Source organism: Heterodontus francisci, chromosome 2 (genome assembly GCF_036365525.1).
Source record: "Heterodontus francisci isolate sHetFra1 chromosome 2, sHetFra1.hap1, whole genome shotgun sequence".
In the NCBI taxonomy this organism is placed as follows: domain Eukaryota; kingdom Metazoa; phylum Chordata; class Chondrichthyes; order Heterodontiformes; family Heterodontidae; genus Heterodontus; species Heterodontus francisci.
The window spans coordinates 132,701,913-132,727,309 of NC_090372.1; the positions used below are offsets into that span (position 1 = coordinate 132,701,913).

Consider the following 25,397-nt stretch of genomic DNA (forward strand, 5'->3'; position numbering starts at 1 on the left):
TCGGCACAGACTCGGTGGGCCGAAGGGCCTGTTTCAGTGCTGTATCTCTAAACAAATAAATAAATAAAAATAAGTCTGACAGCATCTGTCTAGAGAGAGACAAAGTTAACGTTTCAGGTCTGTGACCATTCACCAGATGAGCGCTGTCACTGTGAGGACGGCAGCAGCTCAAAGACAATGTCCCTCACCTTCTTAGCGCAACTAGGAATGGACAGAAATGTAGCTTTGCCTGCATCCCCCACACCATGAGAACAAATTTTAAAAAGGGCAATACTGAGGAGATTATGAAGGAAAAAGGCATTGGAAATTGCAACGGAGGCAGATCAATAACTGACTGTCTTCCTTTGACTCTGGAAGATTTTCCTTTTGATTGCTATTGACTGCAGTTGTGCTAGGGCTCCTTGATGCCATATGTGGTTAAATGCAGCACTGATATAAAGGACTGCTGCTCTCACCTCTCCTCTGGCATTTAACACTGGATGTTGTTGTTTGTCCTTCAAGGCGAAGATGACCATGCCGATCATCTAGGGTATTTGGTAGGGATCGCTCTGGGTATGTAGGTGACTGTTAAGGTCAATCAGCGCCTGGAAGGTTCTGCTACAAATAGGGCAGGATATCGATGTGTGACCTACACCGATTTCCCTGAGCTGACCCTCCTCAGGTTGACGAGTCTCATTGAGGGCAGCAATCTGGATGTTGAACCTCGGCAACACTCTACTGAAAGAGCAGGTCTTCTCTCAGGACTGTCGACTGTGGCATTGTCCATGAGGGTGCACATGTTCCATGTGCCGATGGTGACCGGTATCACCCTTACTTTCTTTTTTGAGATTGACTTACAACCGCGTTGATGGGATCTCCACCAACTGTGGCCTGCTGGTCAAGGTAGATGAAGCAGAGAATGTTTGGGGCACCTTTTCTAGCCCCTTCCTCATTCTAGGGAGGTGAGCAGTGTGCTTCTAAAAAGGAAAGCTCAGTTGCTCAGGGGGCTGTTGAGTTCCACTACTGTTTCCTTCTTGTGAAAAACGACCCTATGGCCTGAGCCGCCTACGTGCAGGTTCACAGCTACAGCTCCCAGTGAATCCACACCTACTGCTACATTGCTCTCCCATCGCTACAGGACTTGTAACAGATGGATACAGAAAGATGATGACATGACTTACACGTGAATTGAATTTTAATGAGGGAGAGTTGTGCATCGTCAGCCTCACCGTCTAGTCCTGACCTACCAGTGGCAAGAGGGGTCAAGACAGCTGGAGATAGATCTGGACACAGTAGGTGACCAGGATGTCTTCTGTGTCTTGTCAAGCTCTATGTGTTCCACAACACAGTGCTGAAATGTCTTCAAGACCTTACTTTGGTCTCATTGGCCCAATCTGCCAGAATCAGTCTTCACATGCCAGGATAGACAAACTCTAATTTGCCCATGGATAGGAGACCTGATGGTTACTCTTGCCTGGTTTGGCCGCCTGTCGAAGCGGTTTACCGGGATGTGGCCACTGTTCCATGCTAACAGCTGATTGGAGGCACAGATGAGAGCTGGGTGAAGGTAAGGACCAATATAGGATGAGCCATTCCGAGCAGTGCAGCGAGCTGGTCTTTAGACACCTTGCACCTCTAACACTAGATAAAGGCTGTGACAAGTTCTGGAGCAGAGCGGTTCTGGTGGAACCAAAACTGAGCAATGTTGAACAGATTAATAGTGAGTAAGGTGCTGCTTATACAAACTTACAAATTTAGGGAGCAGGAGTAGGCCACTCAACCCCTCAAGCCTGCTCCGCCATTCAATAAGATCATGGCTGATCTGATTGCAACCTCAACTCCAAATTCCTGCCTATCCCCAATAACCTTTCACTCCCTTGCTTATCAAGAATCTATCTACCTCAGCCTTAAAAATATTCAAAGATTCTGCTTCCAACACCTTTGAGGAAGAGAGTTCCAAAGACTCACGACCCTCTGAGAGAAAATACTTCTCTTCTCTGTCTTAAAAGGGCGAACCCTTATTTTTAAACAGTGACGCCTAGATCTAGATTGTCCCACAAGAGGAAACATCCTTTCCACATCCACCCTGTCAAGACCCCTCAGAATCTTAAATGTTTCCATCAAGTTGCCACTTACTCTTCTAAACTCCAGTGAATACAAGCCTAGCCTGTCCAACCTTTCCTCATAAGACAACTCACCCATTCCAGGTATTAGCTGCGGCTCACGAGGAAGCTCACAGACACGAGCAACAGCAGCTGCCACGGCAAAGGAGAGCGCAGATATGTTAACAAGTCTCTAGGACTCGGCTGAGATACCTACAGATGTCTCAGCAGAACTGCCAGAGAAGACTGCAGATGTCCAGAGAGGCCATCACAGACCTCTGCATACTGCTAAATGATGATTTGCGACCCATCAGTTTTGGTGGTCACCCTATGCCTGTGGCCTTGATGATTACTGTGGCCTTAAACTTATATGCCTCTGCATCATTCCAGGAATCCGCCAGCGACATGTGTGCTGTCTCTCAATCTGCAGTGCACTGCTGCATCAAGGAGGTAACCAATGCTCTGTTCAGGAGGGCTGGCGACTTCATATGCTACAGGAAAGACCATGAGAGTCAGGCCGAGAGGGCAATTGGATTTGGGGTCATTGTGGAATTCCCACAGGTCCAAGGTGTGATTGTGTGTACGCATGTGGCCATAAAGGTTCCCACGGACCAACCAGTCACCTTCATAAACAGGAAGGGGTTTCATTCAATTAATGTCCAATGAGCATGCAACCACAGAAAGTGTTTCCGACAAGTGCGTGCCCGCTCCCCAGGCAGCGTACTTCACCAGTCCCAGGTGCCACTACTTTTCACTGCCCCCATTCGCCTTCAGGGGTGGATTCTTGGGGTAAGGGCTACCCCTTGTAGACATGGCTTCTGGCGCCATTAAGGAATCCCAGCAGTGTTGCGGAAGAGCGCAACGCCTACCATGGCTCCAACTGAGCGACCATCGAGCAGGCCATTGATATGCTGAAGATGCCATTCCGCTGCCTCGATAGATCTGGTGGAGCCCTTCATTATGCCCCAGAGAGAGTTTTGTGCAGCTTTGTGGACTGCTGTGTTCTACTTAATATAGCACTGCAGAAGGGGGAGGTCTTGCAAGATGAAGACATGCGAGAGCATGAGACATCCTCTAACCAAGATGACACAGAGGGCACACAAGGTCAAGCACACATGGAAGATCAGAGCAGTGATGGAGGCCAGATATGGTGAGCAATGCACAAGGGAGGCAAGGCAGAGACTTATAATGTCACATTTTCACAATACATGAATTGCTACTATTCTTGCTACTATGATGAAAACCCCACATGCCAAATGGAAAATATTAATTTCATCGTGTGCAACTTTGCCTGAGACTTTTATTGGAAATTTTTACCACTAACTTTGAAAACAGAACAGCTCGCAGCCAAGATGCATGTGAAAAAAAACCAGAGGATTAGACTGGAGACAGACATGATTGACTCAGCCTAGCCAGAACAATGGGGTGCTCTCTGATTCAATTATCTGAGACAGCCTTGTCAATGTGGTCATCAAAAGCCATCGACACCCATTGACTTTGAAAGAGCCAATCCCCCACCAAGTATGTCTGGGCAGCCTGAGGGGAGAGCCTTGAATTTCAGAGAAAATTCCAGAAGATTCCCATTAAAACACAAAGAGCTGGCCATATCATGTGACTGCTTGTGCAACTCTGGGTGTTTGTGAGTTGTGACTCAAGAAGGCAGACTGTAACTGAAATCGATCAAGGGAACAGTTTCCTCTCACCCTCTCTGTCTCCAGTAGAGATACAGAGAAGCCTCAAGCTGCAGTTGGTAAAGCCTCAAACCTACAGCTCAGCACAGCCAACAACTAGGGGACATGGATCAAAGCCCCTATTTTGCATTCCAGAACCTGAGAAGCAAGCCCTAACTGTGCAAGTGGCCGAGCGAGGACTTCAGGACTACAGTTTCAACTAAAAACACTGAGACTACTGAACTGTATTTCAATTCCATATATTACAGACTCTACTTCAACCTCCCAACTCGGTTTTTCCCTCTGTAATCTATTTATGTGTATGTGTGGATCTTGTGTGAATGTGGGTGTGGATGCGGAACGTATTTTAATAATTTTAACCGGTTTAGAGTGATAAGGTTAATAAACTTACATCTTTCTTGTCTAAACTCAAGAAAACCTGTCTGATTGGTTCATTTGCAATTATATTAGAGGAACAGGAGCAAGCACTCACTGAGGTGGTAAGTCCAATCCCTGTGTTAAAAAAGGATAAACCCTGTTGCGGTCAAAGCAGAGAAGGGGCAAAAGGGGAGCCTGAGACCCCTTCCTCATCTGGTCGTATATAACACGACAAAAAGGGACCATCATGCATGTAGTCTCAAGTCCTCTGCCTCCAAACTATCTGTCTCTCCAACATGAAAGAAACAACAAATTGAGCCAGTGCCCATGTGACATCATTGGTGCAATGAAGCATCATGGAGATTGGCATTTTAAAAAAAATTCTTCATGGGATTTGGGTGTCGCTGGCAAGGCCTGCATTTATTGCACATCCCTAAGTGCCCTTCAGAAGGTGGTGGTGAGCTGCCTTCTTGAACCGCTGCAGTCCATAGGTATACCCACAGTGCTGTTCGGAAGGGAGTTCCAGGAATTTGACCCAGCGACAGTGAAATAACGGTGATATAGTTCCAAGTCAGGATGGTGTGTGGCTTGGAGGGAAACATGCAAGTGGTGTTGTTCCCATGCATCTGCTTCCCTTGTCCTTCTCGGTGGTAGAGGTCGCAGGTTTGGAACATGCTGTCTAAAGATCCTTGCTGCCTTGCTGAAGTGCATCTTGTAGATGGCACACACTGCTGCCACTGTGCATCAGTGATGGAGGGAGTGAATGTTTGTGGATGGGGTGCCAATCAAGTGGGCTGCTTTGTCCAGGATGGTGGAGAGCTTCTTGAGTATAGTTGGCGCTACACCCATCCAGGCAAGTGGAGAGTATTCCGTAGATGGTGGACAAGCTTTGGTGAGTCAGGAGGTGAGTTACTCGCCACATGATTCCTAGCCTCTGACCTGCTCTTGTAGCCACAGTATTTATATGGCTACTCCAGTTCAGTTTCTGGTCAATAGTAACCCCCCCGGATGTTGATAGTGGGGGAATTCAGCCATTGTAATGCCATTGAATGTCAAGGGGAGATGGTTAGATTCTCTCTTGTTGGAGATGGTCATTGCCTGGCACTTGTGTGGTACGAATGTTACTTGCCACTTATCAGCCCAAGCCTGAATATTCTCCAGGACTTGCTGCATTTCTACATGGACTGCTTCAGTCTCTGAGGAGTCACGAATGATGTTGAACATTGTGCAATCATCAGCAAACATCCCCACTTCTGATCTTATGATTGAAGGAAGGTCATTGATGAAGCTGCTGAAGATGGTTGGGCCGAGGAAACTACCCTGAGGAACTCCTGCAGTGATGTCTCGGAGCTCAGATGATTGACCTCCATCAACCACAACCATCTTCCTCTGCGCTAGGTATGACTCCAACCAGTGGAGAGTTTTCCTCCTGATTCCCATTGACTCCAGTTTTGCTCGGGCTCCTTGATGCCATACTCGGTCAAATGCTGCCTTGATGTCAAGGGCAGTCACTCTCACTTCACCTCTTGAGTTCAGCTCTTTTGTCCATGTTTGAACCAAGGCTGTAATGAGGTCAGGAGTTGAGTGGCCCTGTCGGAACCCAAACTGAGCGTCACTGAGCAGGTTAATTGCTAAGCAAGTGCTGTTTGTTAGCGCTGTCGATGACACCTTCCATCATTTTACTGATGATTGAGAGTAGACTGATGGGGCCGTAATTGGCCTGGTTGGACTTGTCTTGCTTTTTGTGGACAGTACATACCAGGGCAATTTTCCACATTGCCAGGTAGATGCCTGTGTTGTAGCTGCACTGGAATAGCTTGGCTAAGGGCGCGGCAAGTTCTGGAGCAGAGGTCTTCATTGCTATTGCCAGAATGTTGTCAGGGCCCATAGCCTTTGCAGTATCCAGTGCCTTCAGTCATTTCTTGATATCACGCAGAGTGAATTGAATTGGCTGAAGACTGGCATGTGTGATGCTGGGGACTTCAGTAGGAGGCCGTGGTGGACCATCCACTTGGCACTTCTGGCTGAAGATTGTTGCAAATGCTTTAGCCATGTCTTTTGCACTGATGTTAATGTTGTCAGTGGTCACATTGGCCACTGCTGGTTTGAAGTCATGGCCAAGGCTTATGATGCTATTGCAGGAGTCACAATCACACCATGGCAGAATGTGGTTTTCAAACAATGAAGCCTGATGATTGGCAGAAAAACACATTTAATTAATGTAAACATGAGATATCTGTCTCACCCATGACTACCCATGTGTGTCAAGATGTCTTTTTAATACATTTGCGGGTGCTCCTTCGCGGTTTAACCTCTGCGCTGGCAGCTGGACTGGGGGCAGGCTGCTGATCAGGGCACCACTTGGCCTGGGATGATTTCGGCAGTCGTCCTCTGGGTGCTGGAGGCTTGGAGAGCCCTGGCTGCCTGAAGGCATCCTGCACTGGTGCAGGACTGTCCTCAGGCATCACAGCTGCTGGAGCTGGACTTACTGGTGGAGCAGCTGAGGAGTCCGTGTCCACACTCGGTGCGCCCAGAGGGGAGACCCCAAATGTGGAGCACATCCTCTCCTCCTCCCTCTCAAGGCTCGTTGGAATCTCCCTGCTCACCGGAGAAGGACTGTGAGTGGGAATACTCTCCAGAATCCTGATCCTTCCCTTGCCCTGCCACTGCTGATTTGAAGTCATGGCCAAGACAAGGTTTTGCAGGTCATGGCGCATCTGCGGAATGTGGCTCTCCAAGAGGGTCACCAACCTCTCAATGGATGAAGCCATGTGCTCACATGCCTGTGACATGGCAGCAGTCATGGCATGGATGGGCACCTCAATTGTCCACTCATGGCTGCGCATGGCCTCTGGCATATCCACCAGATGTTGCCTTACCCCTCTCTGCAACTTCAGCATGCCCTATGCTGTCGACACCAGAGGCTCGTCAACAGCCCGGGGTTCAGCATGGGCCTGGCCACCCACAGTCCTCCAATTGTCAGAGGCCTCGGCTGTCTCAGCCTCAGCCAGCTGCTCGGGCGCGTGTGTGGTGCTCTCACCAGCTTGTGATCCCGAATCTAATGCCGATCGGATATCCCATCGAAGTGAAAGTATCTGCATTGGTAGAAGGTGCAGGAGAGTCATGGAATGGTGCATCCTCAGAGGTTGTTGTCATTTGATCATTGTCTGGGTTCATTTGTGAGTGGTGCCCTGCAAGATACAATGTAAACAACAGACATTTAGAGATTAGGTGACACATGTGGCAATGATGACCACAATGCATATCTCACTAAAATTGAATTTCAAATCATTCTCTGTTTGGTAATAATCACTCTCTTCAGCTGGGTCCCCGATCTTGATGACGGATATGGCACGTCCTCCTCGGCTTCCGGCTAACTGCAGTGCCTCCTCTTTGGCCTGAGACAAAGGCCGCAGGTCATGCACCCGGTCACCGGTCCTGGCCACCTTCCTGCTCTTGTGGGCCCTCTGCTCCTTTACGATCAAGGATGCAGCTATTGTCAAGTTCCAAGCATCTTTGCATCACATAAATACTAACGTGGGCACCTCATCAGCATCTGGGGGTGTCTGCTTTCATTCTGACTCTACCTGTCATGGATCTCACTTGGGCTGAGTTAGAAATGAGGGAGACTGGTCTCACATGTACAGTCAGTCATCCGCCATCATTCTGCTATGACCTTCCTATCATTGGAATGGCTTTGGCAACCAGGTGGCATTACGCTTCTGGCCCAGCAGATCACAATAAGCTGTCTGGAACTGCACCACTTATCTTGGCTGAGCATAGGAGGTCATTGACCCTGTTCCTGCACTGCACTCAGTTACGACAGATGACCCCACGGCTACTGACCACCTCTGCGATCTCCATCCAGGCTTGCCTGGTCAGGCAGGAAGACCTCTTCTTCCATCGCTGAGGCAAAGGACCTCCCACCTTTCCCTTGCAGCCTGAAGGAGAATCAGCAGGGAGGCATCATAACCCTTGACTCCCTTGTCAATCCCTTGGTGACATCATTCACAGATATGGGTTCTCTTCCACATGTATGTTGATAACACCCATCTTTACCTCTCCACCACCTCTCTCGGCACTTCCAATACTTCTGCATTGTCAGACTGCATGTTCAGCATTCAGTCCTAGAAGACCCACAATTTCCTCCATTTAAACACAAGGAAGACTGAAGTTGTCTTTCGGAGCTGGCCAATGTCGTACGCTGAGCTTTTGATCACATCTCCTTTCCATTACAAAATCTGCCTATTTTCACCACAAAAGCATTACAGAAATGACTTTTAAAAACTGTTGAATTAATCTTTTTCATTGGCCCTTTAAAGTACAGTTCGGCCACTTGCAATCCCAGATACCAATTAATATGGGTATCACTTGGAAACAGTGACGATTTAGCATAACGGCCAGAAAAACATGGGACACATTATTACATATATTGATGTTAGTTGATTGCTATAAGGAAACTCTTGCCTCGACCTGCTGGAAATGTTGTTATGCTTTACTGGTCTCCATCCCTTTTTCTGTACTGTGCAGTCCCAAGAATTGATTCATACACAGGATACACAGAGGAAATTTAACCTGATAATGTCAGAAAATTCTCTCTCATGTTTTTTCTTTAATAAATCAAGAGCTTTGTTAAAAATATTTGTTGAAACAAAAATTTAATTTGATTTTGATAGTTGCGCCTGTCCTGTACTTTGTCTTATTTATAAATGTTCTCATATTTAATGTACATAGATGGTGTGTAACGACTGACCGCTCCAGTCAAAGCCCCCAATCAAAATATACGATTCTGATTGTGGTGGACCAACGCGCTGTTAATTCAATCCCGTCACTCCACAGATTGGCTGACATATTATTTAAAACTTTTCAAATTAAAGAAAGACCCAGCCAAATTGTACCATCTATTAACCCCCCCACAACCCCCCCCCCCCCCCGAATTAGGCTAACCAAACCAGCTGTCTTTAAATCAACAAATTAACTCTTTAGTTAAAAGAACTAAATTCTTAAACACTATGAAGATATAAACAATATTTAAAATAGAAAAAGCTAGAGTCCTTGCAAATTTACAGTCCAATGTTGCTTGAAGTCCTCACAGAATGTTGCTTGAAGTCCTTCTCCAGCGAATTTCAACAATTAACGATTTGCAAACACTTTCAACAGAATCAATCTGATTTTAGAGTTTTTGAGGGATAAAAGATTGTCACAGACTAACTTCCATCCCTTCAGATTAAATTACCAGAGATCTCTGTTTTGGCTTGATGTTTTAGAATTTTGAGAGATAATAATTGAACAGACTAAGATCTTATTCCTTCAGTTTAAATGGTTGAGAGCTCTTTTTCAGGTGTGCTAAACACCACAGCTGTATCCTCTGTGTCTGTGTTCTGTTCGTACAAACTGTCTTCAACTAAAAGCCAGTCCAAAACTGAATTGTAACAAATGTATTGCATGAGACTCACTCCCAGTGGCTGTTTCTATGGCAACGAGAATGCACCCTTTGAATCGCAGTCTCCAAATGACTGTTTCTAAGGCAATGAAAATGCACCTTCCTATAACTCCTGAGGCTTGCTGGTTCTTAAAGCAATACTGATCCCTTGCAAGCTTTAAAGGCAAACCGTATATTCTGAAAAACAAACTACAGAACCATGACAGGTGACAATGTTAGACAATTTTTGTCCAATTTTCTTCACTTTGTGTGAGTGTCATTTATTTTTGCTGATAAACATGTTTATCAAAAACTGGGATCTCAACATCCATTTGTGTTGTGTTTGCTGCAGCAGGTGGATCTGGCACATGAGTTTGAGAGTTTGGTACGTCAAGATGATCAGTTTGAGATTGTAAATGATGTCGTATTAGGACTGGTGTGCTTCAGACTGAAGGTAAGCAAAAATACTGTTAATATTAAATACTACAGAGGGATTCCTAGTCCCCACAATGTCTACCGAAAACCTATTCACGCCCTTAAAATTCTCATGTAACAAGTATCCATTGTTTAATGCTGCTTTACAACCACAATGTCAGGTTATCACCCCCACAAATTAATACCAATATATCAGTTGCAGTCTTCGAGAGGTATCAGCACTTTCGCTTAATTTATCTGTTTGCTTTGGAAGTTCTTTCCGTTAAGAACTGCTAAATTTGAATTTTGCTGAGTGAAGGATCATTGCTGGGATGCATATTCTACCAGTGTTGCTTTCTTGATTCTGGCACCCCCAAAGATACTCTTTTACCTGGGCAAGCCTCTATTTTTGCAGAGGAGGATGATAAGGAAGCACAGAGAGATGTCACATTGGTAAGGCACCCAGACATAAATTGTCAATCCACAGATGCCCACTATAAAGCATTCATATCTCATCAAAATGCCAGTGCATCAGAAGGTTGTGATTTACAAAGAAAACAATAACAGTCGTGCCAGCTCCTTTCCATGGATTTAAGAGCCTTCAGCCCTAGTGCTAAATATAGCTATTAAAATGACAGTGGCACTTAATTTTTTACCCACAGGTTATTTTCAGGCTACATCAGGAGACATGTGCCACATTAGTTCAATTTGAAGCTCACCTGATGTGACTGATGGACTGTTTCAGAGAGCTGCCCAATTAATCTCAATTCAAATGGATCGTGCAGCCATTGAAAAAGAGAGGATAATTTTTTAAAGGTTGGCAGGATTTCTCCAGGTCTGTGGGGCCATTGGCGTGGCTCATGTAACCATTGACAGGGCTCATGGAACCATCTTTGTCCCTTTACAGAGTCAGGATGCACTCACTGAATGTGCAGGTTGTAAGCAATGCCAAGCATGTCATCAGGCAGGTGAAAGCATGCTACCTGGGAAGCGGCAATTAACATTTTTAATTTTAAGGCAAAGATTACAGGACTGTTTACGAGTCCAGGGCACTGTTCTGGTTGGCTACTCCCAGACAAAGGCTACACCTTACCGCAATAGCTCATGACTCCATTGTATCCCCTCAGAGCAACTGACATACAATGAAGTGCATTGTGCCAATAGGATTGTCGCCCAGCAAATGATTGGTACCATCACAAAACTAGGTGGGAATGTAAGTTGTGAGGAGGATGCAATGAGGCTCCAAGGGTACTTGGACAGGTTAAGTGAATGGGCAAGAATATGGCAGATGGAATATAATGTGATTAAGTGCGAAATTATCCACTTTGGTAGAAAAAACAGGAAGACAGAGTATTTCTTAAATGGTGAGAGATTGGGAAGTGTTGATGTCCACAGGGACCTGGATGACCTTGTTCCTGAGTCACTAAAAGCTCACATGCAGGCTCAGCAATCAATTCGGAAGGCAAATGCTATGTTGGTCTTGATCGCAAGGGGTTTTGAGTACAGGAGTAAAGAAGTCCTGCTGCAATTATATAGAGCCTTGGTGAGACAGCACTTGGGGTATTGTGTACAGTTTTGATCTCCTCATCTAACGAAGGATATACATGCCATAGAGGGAGTGAAATGGAGGTTCACCAGACTAATCCCTGGAATGGCGGGATTGTCTTATGAGGAGAGATTGAGGAAGCTGGGCCTGTATTCTGTAGTGTTTCGAAGAATGAGAGGAGATCTCATTGAAGCATATAAAATTCTTACAGAGCTCAACGGGGTAGATGCAGGAAGGATGTTTCCCCTGGCTAGGGGTTCTAGAACCAGGGGCACTGTCTCAAAATAAGAGATAGGCCATTTAGGACTGAAAAGAGGAGAAATTTCCTCACTCAGGGTGGTGAAGCTTTGGAATTCTGTACCCCAGAAGGCTGTGGAAGCTCAAACATTGAGGTTTGGAATTCTCTCCCACAAACAGCAGTTGAAGCTAGAACAGTTGTTAATTTTAAATCTAAGATAGATTTTTATTAAGCAAAGATATTAAGGGATATGGGCCAAAGGCAGGTATATGGAATTAGGCCGCGGATCAGCCATGATCTCATTGAATGGCGGGACAGGCTCGAGGGGCTGAATGGCCTACTCCTGTTCCTATCTTCCTATGTACCTATCTTTCTATGTTCAAGACAGAAATCAGTAGATATCTGGATACTAATTACAGCAAGGGATATGGGGATAGCATGGGAAAATGGCCTTGAGGTAGCCATGATCGTATTGAATGGCGAAGCAGGCTCGACAGGTTGAATGGCTACTCCTACTCCTATGTTCCTATGTTCCTATCACAGACTTCAGTAGAGGCTCAGAAATAGAGGACCGAGAGGCATTCATTGCTGCTGACATAGTCGGCATTAGCGCTGCTGTTGAGGCAAAGGCATCAGATACAATGGGCGGAATCTTCTCACCATTGTACCTGTCAAAACAGCAGGACCATTCTCGGGTCTGGAGCCCAACTCTCTCAGTAGTGTGCCTGGCTGTTGCTCTTTACCACAGCAAACAAATTGTCATCCCACCTTTGAGCTCCCCAACTAATCAATGATGTGTCCATTCTGTAATAGGAAGGATTTCTAATTAAAGGGGGATGGAAACCGTTCTCTGCAGTCAAGAGCGAGAGTCCAGTAGGCTGTGTTACCAAGGGTTTGGGACCTCTACTCAGGGCTGGACAGGAACTTGCAGTGGGAGGGGGAGCATCCAGTTGTCGTGGTCCACGTGGGTACCAACGACATAGGTAGGGCCAGGAAAGAAGTTCTGCATAGAGAGTATGAGCAGCTCGGGGCTAAATTTAAAAAGCAGAACCTCAAAGGTAATAATTTCCGGATTATTACCTGAACCACAAGCAAATTGGTGTAGAGTAAATAAGATTAGAGAGTTAAATGTGTGGCTCAAAGATTGTTGTGAGAGAAATGGGTTTCGATTCATGGGGCACTGGCACCAGTACAGGAGAAAGTGGGTGCTCTACCATTGGAACAGTCTTCACCTGAACCATGCTGGGACCAGTGTTCTGGTGAGTCGTATAACTCGGGCGGTGGAGAGGGCTTTAAACTAAATAGTGGGGGCGAGGGATCAAATGAGAGAATGTATGATAAATTAAAGAGAGAGGACAAGGCAAGAGACCAAAGTAGCAATAAGGGAATTAATAATCAGAGCCTGGCAGGAAGGGACAGAATATACAAAATTAAGAGTGTGCAGGCAGCTAAGGCTAGAGGTTGTGTAAATAGTAAAAAGACAGAACTAAAGGCTTTATATTTGAATGTGCATGGCATTCGTAACAAAACAGATGAATTGATCGCTCAAATAGAAATAAATATGTATGATCTGATAGCCATTACAGAGACATGGTTGCAAGATGGCAAAGGCTGGGGCCTGAATATTCAAGAGTACATGACATTTCAGAAGGACAGGAAACTAGGAAAAGGTGGAGGGGTAGCTCCGTTAATTAAGGATGACATTAGTGCAATAGAGAGAGGTGACCTTATTTCTAAAAATGAAGACGTAGAATCAGTTTGGGTGGAGATAAGGAATAGTAAAGGTCGGAAGTCACTTGTGGGAGTAGTTTATAGGCCCCTGAACAGTAACCACACTGTCGGAAGGGGTATACAGGAAGAAATAATGGGGGCTTGTGAGAAAGGTCTGGCATTAATCGTGGGTGATTTTAATCTACAGCTAGATTGGACAAATCAGATTGGCAAAGGTAGCCTGGAAGGTGAGTTCATGGAGTGTTTTCCGGACAGTTTCTTAGAGCAGCATGTTCTCGGGCCAACCACAGAGCAGGCTACTCTAGATCTGGTAATGTGTAATGAGACAGGTTTAATTAATGACCTCATAGTAGAGGCACCCCTTGGTAGCAATGATCACAACATGATTGAATTTTGCATTCAGTTTGAGGGTGAGAAGAGTGGATCTAAGACTAGTGTTTTAAACTTAAATAAGGGTAATTATGAGGGTTTGAGGACAGAGCTGGCGAAAGTAAACTGGGAAATTAGGTTAAGGGATAGGTCACTAGAGATGCAGTGGCAGACATTGGAATATTTCATAACACTCAGCAAAGATACATTCCAGTGAGAAAAAAGACTCTTGGGAAGGACACACCATCCATGGCTAACGAAGGCAGTTAAAGATCGTATCAAATTCAAAGAAAAAGCGTACAATTCAGCGAAGAGTAATGGTAGGTCAGAAGATTGGACAAAATATTTTAAAAAGCAAAGAATGACGAAAAGAATAATGAGAGAGAAATTAGAGTACGAGAGAAAGCTAGCTAGAATTGTAAAAACAGATAGTAAGGCCGGAATTTTACACCGCCCCAGCGAGTCGGATGGTGGCGTGGGGGCAGCATAAAATTGAGCGGCAGGCTCTGGGAGGCCTACCCGCCCCGATTCCACCTCCGGATAAATTTACGGAGGTCAGGTGGGGGGGTGGGAAATGGCCCGCCCACCCGTGGCCCATCGAGACCCTTAAGTGGCCACTTAACGGCCACTTAAGGGCCCTCGCCCGCCTGCACGGGTATTGAGGAAGTAACAAACAACATGGATAAAGGGGAACCATGGATGTGTGCACTTGGATTTCCAGAAGGCATTCGACAATGTGCCACATCAAACGTAACTAAATAAAATAAGAGTCCATGGTATAGGGGGGTAACATATGAGCATGGATAGAGGATTGGTTAGCTAACAGGAAACAGAGAGTAGGCATAAATGGATCGTCTTCAAGTTGGCAAGCTGTAACTAATGGAGTGCCACGGTGATCAGTGCTGGGACCTCAACTATTTACTATTTATATCAATGACTTGGGTGAAGGGATAGATCGTATGATTGCTAAATTTACTGATGACACAAAGATAGGGATGAGAGTAAATTGTGAAGAGGACATAAGGAGTCTGCAAAAGGATATAGATAGGTTAAGTGAGGGGGCAAAGATTTGGCAGATGGAGTATAATGTGGGAAAGTGTGAACTTGTCCACTTTGGCCGGAAAAATAGGAAAGCAACATAATATTTAAATGGAGAGAGATTGCAGAACTCAGAGATGCAGAGGGATCCGGGTGTCCTAGTACACAAAACACAAGAAGTTGGTATGCAGATACAGCAAGTGATTAAGAAGGCAAATGCAAAGTTGTCATTTATTGCAAGTGGAATGGAATATCAAAGTAGAGATGTTTTGCTACAGTTGTACAGGGCATTGGTGAGACCACATCTCGTGTATTGTGTACAGTTTTGGTCTCCTTATGTGAGGAAGGATATAACTGCATTGGAAGCAGATGAAAGAAAGTTCACTCTACTGATTTCTGGGATGAGAGGGTTATCTTATGAGGAAAAGTTGGACAGGTTGGGTCTTTATTCATTGGCGTTTAGTAGGATGAGAGGTGATTTTATTGAAACATATAACATACAACATAAGATACGAGCATACGAAATCGGAGCAACAGTAGACCACTTGGCCCCTCGAGCCTGCTCCACCATTCATCAAGATCGTGGTTCATCTGATTGTAACCTCAACTGCACATTCCCGCCTACCACGATAACCTTTCACCCCCTTGCTTATCAAGAATCTATCTGTCTCTGCCTTAAAAATATTCAAAGACACTGCTTCCACCATCATTAGAGGAAAAGAGTTCCAAAGACTCATGACCCTCTGAGAGAAAAGATTTCTCCTCATCTCGATCTTAAATGCGCAACACCTTATTTTTAAACAGTGACCCCTAGATCTAGATTCTTGCACACGAGGAAACATCCTTTCCACATCCACCCTGTCAAGACCCCTCAGAATCTTGTATGCTTCAATCAAGTCGCCTCTTACTCTTCTAAACTCCAGTGGATACAAGCCTAGCCTGTCCAACCTCTCCTCATAAGACAACCTGCCCATTCCAGGTATTAGTCTAGTAAACCTTCTCAGAACTGCTCCCAATGCATTTACATCCTTCCTTAATTAAGGAGACCAATACTGTACACTGTACTCCAGATGTGATCTCACCAATGCCATGTAAAACTGAAGCATAACCTCCCCACTTTTGTATTCAATTCCCCTCGCAATAAACGATAACATTTTATAAGCTTTCCTAATTACTTGCTGTCCCTGCATACTAACCTTTTGCGATTCATGCACTAGGACACCCAGATCCCTCTGCATCTCAGAACTCTACAATCTCTCACCATTTAGATAATATCCTTCTTTATTCTTCCTGCCAAAATGGACAATTTCACAATTTTCCACATTATACTCCATTTGTTAGTTTTTTGCCCACTTACCTAACCTATCTATAATCCCTTTGTAGCATCCTTATGTCCTTCTCACAACTTACTCTCCTACCTATCTTCGTGTCATCAGCAAATTTAGCTACCATACCTTCGGTCCCTTCAGCCAAGTCATTTATATAAGTTACAAAACGTTGAGGCCCCAGCAATGATCCCTGTGGCACTCAACTCATTACATCTTACCAACCAGAAAATGACCCATTTATGTCTCCTCTCTGTTTCCTGTTCGCTAGCCAATCTTCTATCCAGGCCAATGTTACCCCTTACACCATGAGCTCTTATTTTCCGCAATAACCTTTGATGTGGCACCTTATCAAATGCCTTCTGGAAATCTAAGTACAGTACATTCACCAGTTCCACAGCAAATGTTACTTCTTCAAAGAACTCCAATAAATTGATTAGACATGATTTCCTTTTCACAAAATCATGTTGACTCTGCCTGATTGCCTTGAATTTTTCTAAGTGCCCTGCTATAACATCTTTAATAATAGCTTCTAACATTTTCCCTATGGCAGATGTTAAGTTAATTGGCCTATAGTTTCCTATTTTCTGTCTCCCTCCCTTTTTGAATAAGAGAATTACATTCGCTATTTTCCAATGTCATGGAGCCTTCCCCAAATATAGCGAATTTTGGAAAATTAAAACCAATGTATCAACTATCTCACCAGCCACTTCTTTTAAACGCTAGGAGGATGTCCACCAGCACCAGGGGACTTGTCAGCCCGCAGCTGCAACAATTTGATCAGTTCCACCTCCCTTGTGATTGTAATTTTCTTGGTATTCTCCCTCCCTTCTATTTCCTGATTTACAGCCATTACTGGGATATTATTTGTATCTTCTATAATAAAGAATGATGCAAAATACCTGTTCAGTTCATCTGCCATCTCCTTATTTCCCCAGACTCACTTTCTATAGGACAAACACTCACTTTGTTAACTCTTTTCCTCTTTGAATATCTACAGCAACTCTTACTACCTGTTTTTATATTTCTAGCTAGCTTTCTGTCATACTCTAATCCTTCCCTCCTTATTAACCTTTTAGTCTTTCTTTGTTGTTTTTTATATTCTGTCCAATCTTCTGACCTGCCACCCATCTTTGTGCAATTATATGCTTTTTTTTTATGTTTGATACTATCTTTAACTTTTTTAGTTAACCATGGATGGTGGGCCCTCCCCTTGGAATTTTTCTTCCTCGTTGGAATGTATCTATTCTGTGTATTCCGAAATATCCCCTTAAATGTCTGCCACTGCATCTCTATTGACGTTTGGCTTAACCTAATTTGCCAGTTCACTCTGCTTTCATGCCTTCATAATTGCCCTTATTTAAGTTTAAATCCTGAGGGGACCTGACATGGTGGATGCTGAAAGGATGTTTCCCCTTGTGAGAGAGATTAAAATTAAGGGGCACTGTTTAAAAATAAGAGGTCTGCCATTTACGACAGGGATGAGGAGAATTTATTTCTCTTAGAGGGTCGTGAGTCTGTGGAACTCTCTTTCCCAGACAGTGGTAGAGGCAGGGTCACTGAATGTTTTTAAGGCAGAGATAGACAGATTCTTGACAAGCAAGGAAGTCAAAGGGTATCGGGGTAGGGAGGAAAGTGAAGTTGTGTCCACAAACAGATCAGCCATGAACTTATAGAATGGTGGAGCTGGCTCAAGGGGCCAAATAGCCTACTCCAGCTCCTAGTTCGTATGTTCATATGCTTGTAATTCAGCAGCAGGAATGTGCTCCCTCCAATCTAGAGACAGTGTACCAAGAGGATCCAGGACCTCAGGAAGAAATGACAATTTTTCTTTTATTCATTCGTGAGATGTGAACGTTAATGGCAAGGTCAGCATTTGTTGCCTATTCATAATTGTCCTTGAAAAGGTGCTGATGAGTCGCCTTCTTGAACCGCTGCAGTCCATATAGTGTATGTGAGGGAGGGAGTTCCAGTATTTTGACCCAGCGACACTGAAGGAATGGCGATATAGTTCCAAGTCAGGATGGTGTGTGGCTTGGAGGGGAACTTTCAGATGGTGGTATTCACATGCATCTGATGCCCTGGTTCTTCTAGGTGACAGTGTCATGGGTTTGGAAGGTGCTGTCGAAGGAGACTCGGCAAGTTGCTGCAGTGCATCTTGTAGATAATACATACTGCTGTCAATGTGGGCTGGTGGTGTAGGGTGTGAATGTTTAAGGTGCTGGATGGAGTGCCGATCAAGTGGGCTGCTTTGGCTTGGATGGTGCTGAGCTTTTTGAGTGTTGGTGGAGCTTCACTCATCCAGGCAAGTGAAGAGTATTACATCACACTCCTGACTTGTGCCTTGTAGATGGTGGTCAGGCTTTGGGGATTCAGGAGGTGAGTTACTCACCGCAGAATTCCCAGCCTTTGACCTGCTCTTGTAGCTACAGTATTTATGACTGGTCCAGTTTCTCTTTCTGGTCAATGCACCTCCCAGGATGTTGATAGTGGGGGATTCAGTGATAGTAATGCTGTTGAATATCAAAGGCAGATGGGTCGATTCTCTCATGTTGGAGATGGTCAATGTCTGGCACTTGTGTGGCACGAATGTTACTTGCGAATTATAAGCCCAAACCTGAATGTTATCTGGGTGTTGCTGCATAGGGGTATGGCCATCTAGAAGATGCACTGCAGCAACTCACCAAGCTCTTTTGACAGCATCTTACAAACCTGTGACCTCTATCACCTAGAAGGACAAAGGCAGCAGATGCATGGGAACACCACCACCTGCAGGTTTCCCTCCAAGCTACACGCCATCCTGACTTGGAACTATATCTCTGTTCCTTCACTGTCGCTGGGTCAAATTCTTGGAACTCCCTTCCTAACAGCATTGTTGGTGCACATACACCCCAAGGACTGCAGCGGTTCAAGAAGGCAGTTCACCACCATCTTCTCAAGGGCAATTCAATGAGCATTCTCAAAAGCTAGTCGAATGGTGACCATGAAACCGTTGTGGATTGTTGTAAAAATCCATCTGGTTCACGAATGTTCTTTAGGGAAGGAAATTTGCCATCCTTACCTGGTCTGCCCAACATGTGACTCCAGACCCACAGCAATGTGGTTGACTCTTAAATGCCCTCTGAAATGACCGAGCAAGCCACTCAGTTCAAGGGCAATTCGGGATGGGTAATAAATGCTGGCCTAGCCAATGATGCCTACATAGCACAAACGAATAAAAAAAATGAGGGATGGACAATAAATGCTGGCCTAGCCAGCAATGCCCACAACCCACGACCAAATAAAAAAAAATGTGTGGGGTAGTGAATGTTACTGAACACTGTGCAATCATCAGTAAACATCCCCACTTCTGACCTTATGTTGGAGGGAAGGTCATTGATGAAGCAACTGAAGATGATTGGACCTAGGATACTATCCTGAGGAACTCCTGTAGCGTTGTCCTGGGGCTGAAATGATTGGCCCCAACAGCCATCATTCTTTATGCTAAGTGTGACTGCAACACCCCCCCGCCCCCACCCCCCCCACCCCGCCCTGATTCCCATTGACTTCAAGTTTGCTCAGGCACCTTGATGCCACACTTGGTCAAATGCTGCCTTGATGTCAAGGGCAGTCACTGTCACCTCACCTCTAATCCAAGGCTGAAATGAGGTCTGGAGTTGAGTGGCCCTGGCAGAACGCAAACTGAGCATCAGTAAGCAGGTTATTGCTGAGTAAATGCCGCTTGATAGCACTGTCGACAACACCTTCCATAATTTTGATGATGATTGAAGGTGAACTGGTGGGACTGTAGTTGACTGAATTGGATTTGTTTTGCTTTTTGTAGACCTGATATACCTGGGCAATTTTCCACATTGTCGGGTCAATACATATGTTGTAGCACTTTCAGGTGCCAACCCCCACATTCTGACTTGCCCAAAATTCTCCTGCACACCACTGCTGAGTTCAACACACCTTGTAACTTTATAAATTCCTCTGTCTTCAGGCACCTCACATCCCCATTTGAACAGCCAACACTCACACTCAACCTCAGCTTATTGCTCTCTCACACCCATGCCTCAAGGTCATCCTGCACAAATGGTGTCCTTCCTTCCTCTCCACACAAGCCATTACAACTACCCACACCTCTTTGCTTTCCCTCAATGCAGGAGAAGACAGCACGTAACGGCAATAGGCAGAGACCCATTGGGGGGTGTGGGGGCAATGGCCATTGGCAATGCATCCCCACCTGTTTCACTGGGAAGGAGGTCTTGTTGCAGGAGGCTGCGGATGTCAGCAGTGACCTCCCATGAGAGCCCGAACCTCCTGCGGCACTGGTCTCAGACATTTCGAGAGAGCTGATCCTCTGCCTGTAGACCCTATATTGGTAGTCTTGCCTCCTTCCAGCTGGATCTTAGTGTCCATCTCATCTGCCCTGTAGAGAGGCTTGTGGCTGAGGAGAAGGCAGCTGGTGTTGCTATGGGTGTTGCTCCTGCTGCTGCTGGAGCTGTTGGCAGGGGTGTGGCTTCTGCTCTTGACCCTCAACAGAGGTGGAAGGTGGAGCTGCATAAGCTGCTGCCATGCCATGGTGAAGGTTGGCAGCAGGGAAGTGCAGCAGAAGGTGAGTGAAGTGCAAGACAGGTGAAGTGCCTTCCAAGAAGTTGGCAAGCACTTGTCAAGCAGGAAAGCACTCTCTGAAAGAAGAAGTGCTTTGATCAGCAGTCTTTCAATGGCTATTGCTGGAGATCTTCAGTGTAACTGATCAAAGCCTTCACAGCTTGTCAGTTTCACTAAAGAAGCTCTTCCCACTGTGCACTTGCCTCGGTGACCCTGGCGAGTTGTTGACAGGTTTGAAAACAGGTTCCGGCTGGGAAATCCAGGATTCAGGGTTAAAACAGCGCATAAAAGCAAAATACTGTGGATGCTGGAAATCTGAAATAAAAACAAGAAAAGCTGGAAATACTCAGCAGGTTCCGAAGAAGGGTCACTGACCCGAAACGTTAAATCTGCTTCTCTCTCCACAGATGCTGCCAGACCTGCTGAGTATTTCCAGCTTTTCTTATTTTTATTTAAAACAACTCATAATTGGCTTCTTAACAACCTCAACCATTTCTGAATTACTCATCGACAGATCCAAGAAGGTTTCCCGTATTCCTTCAATCCCGCTCTAGGGAAAGCTGGAAAGGGCAGGAGAAGTCGGGATCCCGACCCAACTCCAATTTACGAGACTTTCCTTCCCCAGGAACACCCAAACCTGCCTTCACCATGCTGGGAAAATTATGCCCCATGTTTACAAATCATTGGGATTGAAATCCAGACAACTTTTTGAGGAGTCAAAAGCCTAAAGGGTCAATTCAGATACTTGAATTGATCAATGATGCAGTACAGTGCAGACCTGCAATGGTTTCCTGAATCATTTTGACTTGCTGCATGCTTCACAATCTGGCTACTAGAAAAGTCATCATCTGGAGAGGCAGCTGAAGATAAGCAGGAAGACTAATGCCAGCAGAGCAAGATAAAAACCAGGAGCCTGACGAGGACCCGATACAATGTGCAAGAAGAGGAGCTCCTAATAAGGGAAAACTCACTTATGAGCACACTCACTAAAGCTATCGCAAGCCTTTCTTTTGAAGGAACCTTTATACACTATACCTCAGTTTAAAATCTCCCATCCCAGTGTTGCAATGATTGCTCAAACCCACAGCAGATTCCAAAAAAACACAAAACTAGTCCTTTTGATTTTATTCTATTACTAATAAATAAAAAGTAAAATTTAAAAATTCCAGAATTGCAGTGACCAGATTGAGAAATATAGTAAAAGTAATAGTAAAACTTGTTTGCATTCTTTGATTAAATAACAAGAAAGGGTGATCAAGGTACTGCAATAAATGTATATATGGACTTTCAGATGGCATTTTCCAAATACGAATTCGAAATTGGCTCAGTGACAGGACGCAAAGGGTGGTAGTGGATGGATGGAGCTTTTCAAATTGGGATTGGAACTCCCCAAGGGTCAGATTTAGGTCCATTACTCTTTTCAATGTTTATAAATGACCAAGACTTGGATGTTGGGAACAGCATTACAAAGTTTGTAGATGATATGAAACTTGGCAAAATAGTAGATCGTGATGAGGACAGTTATAGGTTTCAGAATGAGACAGACATGATGGTGGAATGTCAGAAGCATGGCAGATAGAGTACAATGCGGCCAAGTGTGAAGTGATGCACTTTGGGAGGACGAATATGGAAAGATAGCATGTTATAAGTGGCAAGGCAAGTTGATAAGGTGATTAAAAAGCATATGGTTTATAAATAGGTTTATAAATAGAGGAATAGAATATGAAACCAAAGAGATCATGTTGGAGCTTTATAAATCACTGGTTAGGCCTCAGCTGGAAGATTGTGGACAGTTCTTGGCACCACAATTCAGGAAAGATGTAAAGGCCTTAGAAAGGATCCAGAGGAGGTTTACCAGGATGTTACCAGAGATAAGGGAAAATTAGGACTGTTGTCCTTGGAACAGAAAAGATTAAGAGGTGACCTAATAGAGCTTTGCATGATGATGAGGGGTTTTGATTGAGTAGATAGAGAAAAGCTGTTCCTTCTGACAAGTGCGTCAATAACCAGAGGTTGTAAATTTAAAATTATTTGCAAAAGATCTACAGGGCGATGAAGAGTGTCATGCGAGGCCTCCACTTGCCAAGAATGAGGCAGATTAATTTTGTCATGAACATTGATTTTAAGCTGTTACTGGAGTGAAGAAAGGACTTGTTTCAGCCGTGGCTGGAAAAGATATTTGCATATTAACAGACTGTGATTAGAAGGACAAAGGACCATTCCCCGATATATTCAATCCACAATGAACCTTGATCACCAGGTATTGTATGCAAGAGGAACATTCCAGAGACTGCTAAGGTGGTCAGACCATTTAGTCACATGACTAACCTGCTTGGTAACCTGGGGTTTTCTGAATTGTACAGTTTGAACTGAGAAAGACTGTTTGCTCATGGATTGAGAAGATCTTTCCTGTTTGCTCTCATCTTTCTCTAACAAGACTCTGAATCCACTGAAGACACATGAATCCCAAGAGAGAAAAGTCTACTGCAGTGAACAAGGTTGAAGAAGAATACTGGGCCCTAACGAAAAGCAAGATCTACCTACAATCAAGGACTCTGCAGTGAGCTTGAAAAACCATAACAAAAACTCTTCAGATATTGCCTCAAACTTTTCCACTACATTTCTTCTGCTTTGTTCTGTCTCCATCTGCATGTGTATAACACGTCTGCATGCTCACGTGGGCGTGTCGTGTCCGTAGGCATCAACCAAATTAGAGTTTAAGTTCAAGTTTAATAAATTTCAACTTTTCTTCTTTAAACCTAAGAAAGTGTGTTTGTGCTGGTTTCTTTGCCTTATAATTGGAAAGCGGTGAACAAGGATTCACCAAGGGGGACCTAAAAACACGATGTGTTTAAAATTAAACCCTGTTACAGTAAGACCAGATGAAGGCTGAGAAGGACCCCTATACACCTTTCTCACCTGGTCGTAACAAGACAAACTTTTTCATTCAGAGAGTTGTCAGGATCTGGAACGCTGTGCCTGAAAAGGTGGTGGAAACTGATTCCATAAATAATTTTAAAAGGGATTTAGACAGGTACTCAAGGATGAAGAATTTACAGGGTTATGGACAAAAAGCAGGGATAGACGACTAAGCATGATTACTCTTTCAAAGAGCAAACACAGGTACAGTGGACTGAATGGACTCCTTCTGTGCTGTAAGTCTATTATTCTACTTTAGTAAGTTTGCAATGAATTAAAATATGCACTTTCTGATGTATTTCTTTTTAGGGCTCAAACGATCTAAATGAAAAACTCATTCAAAGAATAAACGAAATGAGAAAGATTCACATTGTGCCATGCCAACTTCGAGACAAGTTTGTGCTCCGTTTCGCTATATGTGCACGTACGGTTGAAAGTAAACACATCCAATATGCCTGGCAGAACATAAAGGAGATTGCCATTGACCTTCAAGTCGGCTGTCAATAATATGTCTTCTGGAAAGAAGTACATTTTCATTGTAATATGTAATTGTGCTAAATTAATTTTATTTTTGTGAATGACCTGACTTGTGGTGCTGATTTTGCTGACTAGAGAATAATGTAGATCAATAATTCCTGTGCACTATATCAAATATAATTCTTAAATAACTTGTGAGTGTATATTTTGCACTGTAAATTTTATTTTGATTACTTGTAAAGTGTGTTCAACAAATGAGGTTCTGTATTGAAAAAATAACTGATCATTATTCATTTTTGGATCTCACACCATTATTATGCTATATATTTTTGACTTGTGCTGTTGTAAGTAACTGCTGCTGCTTACATCCTCAGCAGTGTTCATACTCAACCCAACAGCTAGCCTTGTTGTCTGATGTCGCACCCAGGATAAAAAAGAGCTACTGGTTTAATTCTGTCCTATTTTTAAGCAGCCAAAAGACACTTTTAAAAATAAAAATTGCACTCCAAATGTATTAAATAACTGAAAAAGCAAACAATAACATAATATCAGTAGATTGTAGTCAAGGTATTAGGAAAAATAAACGATTTACAAACGCTAAACATACTTTCTAATTCACTTTTATGCACAAAACTTTTAATTTATTATTCTGACCAATTACTGAAGTGTTGTTATCTGATTCTCATCAGAGTCACTTAGATAGACTACATTTTTTGACTCCAAGTCAAAGATTTTTTGAAAAGCTTTGGGCTAATACCATTACTGGGTAGCTTGGAAATTGAATATATATCTAAATTGAAAAAGGAGCTGCCAAATAGTTATATTTATTGACTAATTACACATGTTTATGTTTGAATAGCTTAGTTATTGTTTCAAGCTAATTGCACAGAGACAGCTGAATTGACCTTGAACAAATTTAGGCTGGGAAGGGATTTCTGCCAGTGCAGCAGAAAGCAGACAGTAACGTGAACAGTTGTTTTTCAGACTGGAGGGAAATGTGCAATGGTGTCTCCCAGGGGTCAATGTTGGGATCACTCTCTTTTTGATATGTATTAATGACTTGTACTTGGGTATAGAAGGCATAATTTAAAATTTTCTGATGTCATGATACTCAGAAATGGAATAACAGGTAGGAGGATAGTAACAGATTTCAGGAGGACATGGATAGACTGGTGAAATGGGTAGACACATGGCAT

At 44.1% G+C, this 25,397-nt stretch overlaps 1 protein-coding gene across 2 annotated transcripts in view; it reads left to right on the forward strand.

Moving 5' to 3' along the window:
• Nucleotides 1-24,819, forward strand: part of LOC137346960 (aromatic-L-amino-acid decarboxylase-like) — a 186,284-nt gene extending 161,465 nt beyond the window's left edge. For both annotated transcript variants that reach the window (XM_068010926.1, XM_068010918.1), the window contains 2 exons: nucleotides 9,904-10,005; nucleotides 24,034-24,819. In XM_068010926.1, the coding sequence (XP_067867027.1) occupies nucleotides 9,904-10,005; nucleotides 24,034-24,231 (300 nt within the window). In that variant the 3' untranslated portion in view covers nucleotides 24,232-24,819. The remainder of the gene's footprint in view (nucleotides 1-9,903; nucleotides 10,006-24,033) is intronic.
• The last annotated feature ends 578 nt before the right edge of the window (nucleotides 24,820-25,397 follow it).